Source organism: Myotis davidii, unplaced genomic scaffold (assembly GCF_000327345.1).
Source record: "Myotis davidii unplaced genomic scaffold, ASM32734v1 scaffold1703, whole genome shotgun sequence".
Lineage (NCBI taxonomy): Eukaryota > Metazoa > Chordata > Mammalia > Chiroptera > Vespertilionidae > Myotis > Myotis davidii.
This window is the reverse complement of record NW_006293780.1, coordinates 619,097-630,321: the sequence shown is the minus strand read 5'-3', so window position 1 is coordinate 630,321 and position 11,225 is coordinate 619,097. Positions and strand designations below refer to the sequence as shown.

Below are 11,225 nucleotides of genomic sequence, written 5' to 3'. Positions count from 1 at the left end.
TGAGAAGTCACATGAAGGTGAGCTGAAAGTTCACATGGAAAGAAAAAAAGAATACTTTTGCCCTTGACTTATTCTTTACCCTACAAAAAATTATGATGAACAGCTCCCTGACATTGACTTTCTCTGTTATTTTTCAGAGTCAGAAATTAGACCCTGTCTTCTTTGTTTTTCTGCCTCTTCTGATCTGGTTTTGTTTAGGACTTAGGGGGTAGGAAAAGTGAGATTTGTTTTTCCATGTTTCTCTGTAGGGGCTACTCTTGTCCTTCCTTTGACAAGTTGCATCAGAATTGCTAAATTGGAAGCCATTTTAGCCTGGTGGGTTAGGTAAGCACACCCACATTCTCATCTCTCATCCTGCAAGGAACAGTTCTGCTAAATGATGACAAGCTTCGGTTACAAATCATTATAAACCAAAGCTTGACCATGTTTATTTTATGATGATGGTATTAAGGAAATAACAACAAAAAAAACTAGGTGATTTATACCCATTAACTTAACCAATTCGGCAAAATCTCAGTCTTCTAGGACACAGCCAAGAGAAGTGAGATCGATGAAACATTTCTGGGGACTGTGGAAATCAACTGCCTCAAGCCCAAACCCTTTTCTCTTCAGCAGGGGCATGAAAGTAATGTCAAGTTCAGGCATGACTAGGTTAGAACTACACATAAGGTAACAACTAGGTTGTCTAGTTTTCCCCAGATGATCAGAAGAATGCTGGTCTGTTCAAAAGTGACACACTGAGAAGGGATAGTTTACAATGTAGGAAGAGGCAGAGAAATCATATAAGTCAAAGAGCCTCTAACATAAGGGAAAGCATCTGACATATTTCAATATGACCCTAGGACATTAACATGTTCTATCTCATAGAGTCTGTCCATGAAGGGAAAAATATGTGCAATGTACTTTAGAGAAATTTTACCAAAACTTATTCAAACAAAACCTAAGAATTTCTTTACGATGGTGTTTCACATGAAAAGTGAATAATAAATTTTCAATTGTTAATATTATCATTATTTACTAGCCATGAATCAGTCATCATTAAAAAAATCACCCTATTTCACCAAGAGCCCAAAAATGTGAAGCATCTCTGTATATTATAATTAAATGTTTGAATAGAAGATCAAACCAAAAACAATACCTATGTAAATCCTCATAAAGCAAAATAGAAAAAGTTTAGAAAACTATTTTTTCAACATTGAATAACATTTAATCTTGATTTTCTTTTCCTCTAGAGTATTACTTTACAACTAGAAGAAGGTTATTGCTCTGGGCAAGCTTGGGCCAAGAATCTGACAAGTGTGAAAATCTAGGTTCCCTGCAGGATTCAATGTTATTATAGCAGCAAGTGATGGCTGTGACAATATAGCTTCATTCCTCAATTCCTTTTAGCTCTGGGGGCAAGATTTCAGACAGCACGAATCACTCAGTCCTGCTCAACCACCTCAAGTCCAGAGTGGCTGGACTCCAAAATCCCAAAGTTAAAAGTGGAACTCAGGAGGGTTGGAGAAGGACCTGCACTTTCGTTTTATAACCGTGAGAATCAAGACCTCAATACAAAAGAAAGGGGACCCCAGACTAGGCCCAACTAGGATATCGGCTCTCCATTTCATTCTATCCCAGTTTGGGTCTAGAAAATAAACCATCAGACTTCACCTTTAAATATGTCAAAATTCTTCTCGTTGCAAGAAGACATTCATTTTATTTACTTTTCTTTATTTTCGTTCCTGACACTATTACAGATAAAGTATGTAACCTTAACTTTTCCTGTCAAATCACATTTTCCTAATGAGTAAGCATTATTTCACAAATGCCCTGTCCTCATATTAGATTCATCTTCGTTGATCTTCCGTGCTTTAAGTTGGCTGATTTTACTCTGCTGTTTCTGAATAGCTAGGAATGAATGCTCCTTAACAAACCATGACATTTACTGAAAAAAGGACTAGCTAGTGGGACCTATTGCATAAAGTGGGGGGAAGCCCTCTTTGCATTCCAATAATTTCCCCTCTGGTTGTGAGCTTTGCAAGTCTGTGCTCTTTCTTTACAACACTGTAGGCTTGTGGTTGGTACACTCTTCACTAAGAAGAGTTACCTTAATCAAATCCATAAGAAAAATGAGCTTAGAAAAGTTGACATTTTCTCTATTGTTCAAGACAGCAATTAGTTATCTAAAAGGTTACAAAATTTCCATTTTTAAATTAAATGCCTACAATATTTTCTCGAAGGTGTGACCATTAAAACACTTTTGAATTCTATTCCATAAAATTCCTCTATCTGTTTTAACTATTGAGATTTAAGGTGTTAAGAGATTTGATCACTTCTGTAAAGAAAAAGGTAAGCACCTTTATAATCACAAGGTAGAGAGAGCTATCCTATCATAACTTGAACATGGACCGGGCCCATCGCAATCTGTCCACAGAGTGGTACAACCGATCGAAACTCCAAAGTATAGTACAATTTTATTTATTCAAACAATTTGGAGCCAGGCAAGATCAGGACCTGCTTTTCTCCTATCACTCCATCCACCCCAAATGTTCAGCATCCTTACAACCTGGGCTACCCACGGATCTCAGAATGTCACCAACATTTCCCACCTTGGCCTTTGCTCACGTTCTCTCTTCACCTTGTAGAGTGGTCCTCCACCCCATCCCCAATTTAACCCTCTGGATCTGGTCCCCAGAAGCCATTCTTATTACCTGTGCCCACCTTCCTCTCAGCAACTGGATGTGATCCCTAAACTCGAAACGTCCAAGGACAAGAAAGGAGGGAAGAGGGGAGGGTGGAAGGGAAGAATAAACAGAAGTTTCCTATAGCATTTCTTAACTCTCCTGGGACAAATAGCTATTATGCAAGGCAGAACTTTTTATTCATTCACTTGACTTATTTCCCCTATAAGAGCAAAGGCTCCTTGAAGGCAAGTGCTATGCTTCACCCATTTTTTATAACCTCCAGAGAATATGGGGCCGTGTCTGACTTAGAGTAGATGCTTATTATTCATAAATATCTACGTGTACTGAATTCAAATAAATATTTCAGATCTTGTCTTCTCTATAAGAGAAAAACTGATGAAGTTTCCAAACAGCAAGGAATGTTTGGAAACAGCTAGGGAACATTCCTCTGTATAAGTCAACTCACAGCCACCACTGTCAAACCAATGTGACAAGTAGAGGAAGAAAGGACCCCTTCCACGAGCTTACTCTGCATTCGGTCCAGAAAAACCAAGGGTTACACCCTATAAATGAGGTTGTTTTATTTCAGTAGGTCTGACCACACTGCCTCACTGGTCTCCCTAGCTCATTAACTCAAATTAAAGCTTCATTCACAGTTCTGTTGTGTGTGCACATGGCCACAGAGGTTGTAAAGTTGAGGCTGGTGACTAACTCTGCATCCTCATATTCTCCCCATCCCTGCCTTTGCCTCTTCCTACCCCACATCCTATCATTTGGGAAACTGTCATTTCCCAAAACCATCATTTCAAACAAGGGCATTCCTACGAAAAACAACTGTACTCTTTGATTTATTGGATCAAAATAATCAATAGGTATTTTGAAATTAGTGAAGATGTGAATTGTAAACCATCTTTCTAGAAAAAAAGAGGGAGAGCCCAAAAGAGAAGCAATTTGGAAGCCCGGGCTGGAACCTAAGAGGGAAGCAGGAAAGGTCAATACGAATTTCACCAATGTTACCAAGCATTGGGTACCTAGCATTGGGCACCTTCTCTTACTGATACAAATTCAGACCAAGAGATCTCAGGATTTCTCTACGGGCTGGAGTAGAGCATCCATGTCCCTATAGGGATTAGGATAGCTCTAGACCAATCTGTAGGTTCTAACCGGAAAGATCCTCTGGTCTGGATGCTCATGGCTTACTGGATGCTCACTGTAGCAGACCTGAATGCCCAGGTCAGCTCTGTAACTAGACTGGTATGCTCATGTCATCCCAAAGGGTAGGAATATCCTAAAACCAATTCCTCAGGAGGAGGCTGTAGTGGAAAGAAAGCAAATCAAGTCTCTTGGACTCAAGTATCAGTCCTATCCCTAACTAGCTATACGTGATCTTCAGCAAACCACCTAAGCAGAATTTCTTAATTCTTAGGACCTGTGTTCCTGTCCATATGTAAAGTGAAAAAAAATAATACTTTACATATATCCATAGTTGTAAAATCGAAATTAGATGATCTGCATAAAAATACTCTTCATAGATAGAAGCACTATACATATATGAAATATTATTATTTACCTACACTGTTTAATTATTCATTCCAGGAGATAAGGAACAAGATATAATTAAACCCCATGTGATTACATGGAGTGGTTATTGTTTGTTCAGCATTACGCATCATGTTCAGCATGGGTGAAATTTGTATCCAACATTAACATTCATCAGATGTTCTGAATCATCAAAGACAAAGATTCCTGGTTCTCACAGCATTAGTGAAAATACAACTTATATCTAATTAGGATTAAACCAATTTCAGATTAGCAGGTAAAAGTGTATATTTCATCAATTGGAATTAAATAAATGTGTAGAGTGCCTACTAGCATTTACCACACATGCCTTGCAAGGGAGACCAAGACATCTGGGTTTGTGACCCAGATCGGTTTGTTACCAACAAACCTGTGGCACTTACTCTTCTCTGGGAGCCTCAGTTCCCTCTTCTGTAAAATGAGAATATTAGCCTACTTCCAATATTTCAGCTGTAGAATTCTATGAATTTTTTATATTTGCACAAGTCCTTTGAATTGACTCATAAATGTCAGGGAGGAATGCAGCTCTTCGCTAGCCTTGCAGAGTATACCTTCTATACGAGTGTATTTCCATTGCAAATTTGCTGTGCATGTTCATATCAGAGAGCCATAAATTATAAATCCAGTGACAAAAAGTTCAGCCTTTACTTCAGGCCTAATCAATACAAGGTCTTGCACAGAGGAGCTCATTATCTGCACCAAACAAAAGTATATTCAATAGCAAGTTCTTCGGTTTCCATTTCATTATTATCTTAAACTATCCTGTAGTCTTCTGACTGTCCTGGTATGTTTTTGCTTCCAGGTTAAAACATTCAGTGTCCAGTGAATAATAATACAAAACTGAAAATCTAGTTTGAAATCGTCTTATAAGCAACTTGTAAGTTTCCAAATCTATAGAAGTTTTGCTTATGGCAGTGTCATGTAAACGATATTTATGCTTAATATGAACAATGCTTTTATTTGCCCCTGTTCCATCTTGTCACTTTGGATGGGACAATTAGATGCTTGAAGCTTTTCTTCACTTTAAGAAACATATATACACACATTTTCCCAAAGAGATGTGAGAGGTTGGATTATTATAATGGGTGATAATAATTACAGACTAGCTTTTCAATTCAGCCTTATGACAAAAAGAAAAGATGGGGTCAAATAAAGATAGTTTGTGAAACTGCATAAGACCATTCTCAAAAAGACCTAACTGAAGGGGACCTGGATGGATTTCACATTTGCAGTGAAGTCAGAATCAGATGTTCTTATTTCATCTTTCTTCCATCTCAGCACAGGTGAGGCACAAGCGATGTACAAAATAAGGTAAGAGACTCTGCCAAGTATTTTTCTATCCCTTTTTTCTCATCAATTTTAAAAGAGAAAATACACTCTGGCCAACATCTACCATCTGCAATCATATTCTTGTGCTCTTCCCCCATCCCTCACCGCCTCTCTTTCTAGAGTCATTTCTATAACACACACCAAACACACAGTCTTTAAAGTCTCCCTACTTGAAATTTCCCTTTTGAGGCCATTCTGAAAACTTCACCTTAAAACTATTCTTAGAAAATAATAATAGAAAAACAAAATCTTTGTTAGCATGATACATAGATGGTAGTGACCAAGCTTGTTTCTGACAAATAAGCAGGTACTCAGAACCTTCACAGTTTTCCCAACAAGTTATGGGACTATCTGTGTGAATAACGTTCAGTCTGTAATGGTCTTGCCTTCAGCCCTTAGGATAATTCAGGAACATCAAATGACAGTTACACTGTGCCAAGCTGGATATGTTCCCATGATGCGCCCAACAATGGAAACTCTTTCTCTGAGACAGAGAGGCATGTAGAGCTGCAAAGAATCAGGAATGACTAAGGGGATGAGTGAATGATGGTGGTTCAAATGTAGAACCTTTTAAAATGCGAATGAAATGTATGTTTTTTCCTATAGCAGATATATATGAACATAATATTTCTATGTGTAAATACATATACAAATATAAGTACTAGGTATGGTGCTAGTCATACTGGCTCTCTGGGGAACAGATGCTTCTTACTGGACCAAAAGTTACCAGCATCAAAAGCCATCTGCTAATATCAAAGGAATTGCTATGTCAGGGGCCCAAACGCTTGAGCACCTGGGGAAGACCTTGGAGCTTGCCAAACCTATGTCACTGTGGTCCAGTGAGAGACACTGCACTCTCCTTTGTCCACCTGTGAGAGACAGTTGCACACAGCCCTTCAAGTCAGAAGTACCCACCTGGCATCTGTTCGGGTGTCCCACCGAGAGCTGGAGCAGACTGCTCTTGCCTGGTCAACCTCACAGCTTAAAAATCAACAACAACTCTATTTAAATAAGCATTAAAAACAACTTGAGCCTAGAAAATATACTTAGTGCTAACTGCATTGGCTAGAAGGGGCAAGTTTAGTTTTCCTATTTGTAATTAACATCACATAGCAGATGTTTATATCACAAAAGTTTTGTGGTTTCATTTGAATCTCAAGAGCATCCTGCAATGTTGCTTTAATTCTTAACCTTCAGAATCGGCACGTGAATCAATTAGCAAGAAATAACAATAAGTAAACTGTATACCCCAAACTGATCAGTTAGATTCTGAAAGACCTGGGACATTCTTATAGAAATTGTAATTTATTTGATTGAGGTATTGGATTTTAGGATCTGATTCAGTTTCATCTGGGACCTCACATTAGCACAGGATATTCTGAAATGGGCACCTGTTATTATGTTTGCTCTCTGAACACCTAGATTATTGACTGCTTACAGGGCTTTTATTGATTCTTCCAAAGTTCAAAACACTACATATCTTTAGCTTGTTGAAAAATAGAGGAAAATGCAATAACTAAAATAAAATCATATTTATGATATAAAATGGTCATGTTACAATAAGGCTGTCTTCTAATAAGTGCCAATGAAAAAGCAAACTTTTCAGCTTCTCATAGGATAAGAAACATATTTTATGGGGTTCTTTTAACTTCACAGCAGTTAAAAATTAAAAATTAAGTCATTTCATAAATTTTACAAGTTAGCAATGTATTTAAACATATCCATTCACTAATATGATGATTTACTTATGAATTTTTAATTATTTCCCATTCATGAGCTACTGCTAATCATTAGAATTCATCTAGTGATTTGGTAATTTAAGAGAAATTTTGTTCTCTTTACAGATACAATATAAAGAAAGACCTTTAGAGAGAAACTAAGATGGCGGCAGAGATAAACACCGGGAAATTAACGCCGCACACAACAATTGATTAATACCTCAGAGAAACAATACGGACTTCACCCAGAACCACAGGAAGCCTGGCTGACTGTAAACTCTACAACTAGATTGTAATTAACATCACATAGCAGATGTTTATATCACAAAAGTTTTGTGGTTTCATTTGAATCTCAAGAGCATCCTGCAATGTTGCTTTAATTCTTAACCTTCAGAATCGGCACGTGAATCAATTAGCAAGAAATAACAATAAGTAAACTGTATACCCCAAACTGATCAGTTAGATTCTGAAAGACCTGGGACATTCTTATAGAAATTGTAATTTATTTGATTGAGGTATTGGATTTTAGGATCTGATTCAGTTTCATCTGGGACCTCACATTAGCACAGGATATTCTGAAATGGGCACCTGTTATTATGTTTGCTCTCTGAACACCTAGATTATTGACTGCTTACAGGGCTTTTATTGATTCTTCCAAAGTTCAAAACACTACATATCTTTAGCTTGTTGAAAAATAGAGGAAAATGCAATAACTAAAATAAAATCATATTTATGATATAAAATGGTCATGTTACAATAAGGCTGTCTTCTAATAAGTGCCAATGAAAAAGCAAACTTTTCAGCTTCTCATAGGATAAGAAACATATTTTATGGGGTTCTTTTAACTTCACAGCAGTTAAAAATTAAAAATTAAGTCATTTCATAAATTTTACAAGTTAGCAATGTATTTAAACATATCCATTCACTAATATGATGATTTACTTATGAATTTTTAATTATTTCCCATTCATGAGCTACTGCTAATCATTAGAATTCATCTAGTGATTTGGTAATTTAAGAGAAATTTTGTTCTCTTTACAGATACAATATAAAGAAAGACCTTTAGAAAACAAGTATATACGGTCTTTTTGTTGGCAATGAAGCTTGTTTAAGTTGGGCAAAAATTCAACTTCTCAGCCTAATTTGTCTTTGCAAAAGCAGCCGTTACTATTTGTTTGTCTGGAAGCTTGTTTGGCTGCCACTACCATGCGTTCAATGACAACGTCAAAGTCTTCTCAGGAATCTCTTATCCAGGCTGGTGCAAGCTTCACATCTGAGCACTTAGGAGCAGAGGCTTCTTTCATGCCAAGCATCAATGGGTTTGCTGCCTTCCACATTCCAAAACAACCTACTGAATAATCTACTGTTAGATCGAGGCTTTGCTTCACCCCACAACTGTAAAAAGCCACCCAGGGCACTAACACCCCTGGGGCGACCCTCTAGGGAATCCGAAGGCCAGACCTGATGACCAAGCTGTTTGCTAAATTCGCTAGTCTCTATGCACATTCAACAAGACAAGTCAGCCTGAGAAAGACGTTAAACAGATTTAAAGGAAGGATGAAAGAAGATACTCAACGGATTTTGGAGGTTAGGGTCTCGGGGAGGGAGAGCGCCCTCTTGGACTCCGCGGGCCCTTTCACGCTGTCCCTCAGGGAACGCACACTCTTCTGGCGGTTCCTTGCAAAGCGAGCCCTCTTGATCTTCCACAGCGCGGTGTCGCTGAGGTTGGTGACATTGGTCCTTACAGCAGTGATGGCTTTGCAAAAGGAATTAGAGGTTAGCGTTTTCCTTAACTCCTATGTTATGCAACTAGCTTAAAACCATTCATCTGTGTATATTTTTCAGTATTACAAACCATCTTTCATGGATAGATGACTCATTCACCTTTCTCTCTACAGGAAAGCTTATATGAAAAATCATGACTATTGCCTTTCATGACTATCGTCTAAATAAGATTAAATTATCTGATTTTGTTATCACTGGATAACTAGCTGACTGACCAAAGTCTTTTCCCCATCTAGTCAGAGCTGTAGGTACCTGATTAAGAAGCATGAGAGAGTGGATTTGCAAGGTGCAAATATCTCTTACAAATTTGCTCACAAGCATTACAATCATGATGATTGAATAGCATATAAGGAACACACAGTCACAACTGTTTATCACAAGCCCCCAAAAGGAACTAGAAAAATTGGGATTTCGGAATGCCAGAAAATAGTTAATCTGAGGATGATTACAGTAGGTATTCAACAAACATTTGAGAGATGAAGTGCACGAAGTCAAGGCACCCTCCATAATGGGAAATCCAACTACGCACATAATATCTTCTGCTTATCTAGCAGCACAAGCATAGGAACCTCTATACAGCAAGTTCTTCCTTTTGCTTACTTGTAGGAAAAGGAAATTCTTTGTTACAATCCAAATGCAGCTGAGCTTCCAAAGAAAGTGTCTCAAATCTGTTGACAAAGAACTCCCAGCTCAGAGCAGGAATATCTTGCTTGAGAAAATGCAAGAGCAAAAGCTTGCTCAATATTGTGGGCCGATCTTTAACCACAGTGTCAAACTGGAAGTCAAGACAAACACACAGACCCTGGGGAAAAGGAGGGGGAAAGCAAAGTCAGACCTAAACATCTAAGTTGCTTCAAAGCAAATACACTAAGCAAAGTCAGAGGAACAAAGCAAACTCCTCAATCTATATTTTAATGTAGAATGAGCCCATTGAAAGCTTTCTTGCTGCAAATTTTGGTAGAAAAAATACAAAAGAGAAACTTCTCCTAATTGTAGAATAGCCCTTAAATTTTGACTTAGAAATCTGAACTAAACGTATGTTACTATTTTTTTTTACCCAAATATCCTCAAACCAATGTTTCTTTTCTTAATGTTTGTAGTTCTTATCAGAGAAGCATAGTTGCAAAGACACATTTTAGAATACACAAAAAGGTGGTCTTTAAATTTCCTTTCAATGTTAAATTCTAAAATTTAGAATTAAAATTTCTAAAAGAAATTCAGATTTTAGAATTCTTTTAATGATTCTAAAAGAACATAAGTCATCTTCTTGGAATGTGAGTGAAACATAGAGTTTTTAAAAATCAAAGGTATAATGGGTTGAGCATCTATTTCTCCTGTATATAAGTCTAGGATTCCCTTTTTTTAAAAAAACTGCAATTCGTTCTATTAATTCATCCAACTGTCATCTAATGAGTGCCTCCCATGTTCCAGCCCTGAGCAGCGGTGAGCCATACAACCACCCTGTGTTATTAAGACCAACAGAGAAGGACTATCCAGAAAACAACTGGACGTTTTTACAAGGAAGGGTGAGCATCCATAGGGAGCACAACCCCAGAATATTTCAGATCCTGTACCACTGCCCTTTCTTCTTAGTCTTTTTTACAAGAACCCTCCCACTGATTGGGAGGCAGTGTACACACACACACACACAGTTAAGAATATGACTTTATTATGAGTCAGACCTGAGCCTTCTCTACCACTTACTAGCTGTGTGACTCTGAAATTACTTAACCTTTCTAACCCTCAGCTTCTCTATCTGTAAAATGGGAACATACTAAAGGTTATTGTGGGGATTAACTGAAATAATGCAGGATCAGACACTTTTAATACACTGCCCTGAAAACACAATGCCTATTTGATAAATGTTAGCTCTTGCCATTATTAACTTTAATAATAATGAAATAATGATAAATCAGGTGGCAATGGGGAAAAACAAGATCAGGACTAGTTTTGGTTCTCCCAAAATTCACTCTGTGTCCTTTGATAAGTGACATTATCTCTCTGAGACTTGGTTTCTTCAACTATAAAATACATGTGCCAGCTGGCCAGTGTGGTTCAGCATCACCCTATAAACCAGGAGGTCACAGTTGGATTCCCAATCAGAGCACATGCTTGGGTTGTGGGCTCGGTCCCCAGTAGTGGGTTTGCT

The 11,225-nt window shown here is 37.8% G+C and overlaps 1 protein-coding gene across 1 annotated transcript in view; it reads right to left on the bottom strand.

Annotated features, from left to right (window-relative positions):
* The window catches only part of UNC79 (unc-79 homolog (C. elegans)), a 218,862-nt gene that overhangs the window by 83,093 nt on the left and 124,544 nt on the right, over positions 1–11,225 (bottom strand). The window contains exons 25-26 of the mRNA XM_015566456.1: positions 9,677–9,878; positions 8,868–9,047 (exon numbers count right to left, since the gene is read on the bottom strand). Coding sequence (XP_015421942.1) covers positions 8,868–9,047; positions 9,677–9,878 — 382 coding nt within the window. The remainder of the gene's footprint in view (positions 1–8,867; positions 9,048–9,676; positions 9,879–11,225) is intronic.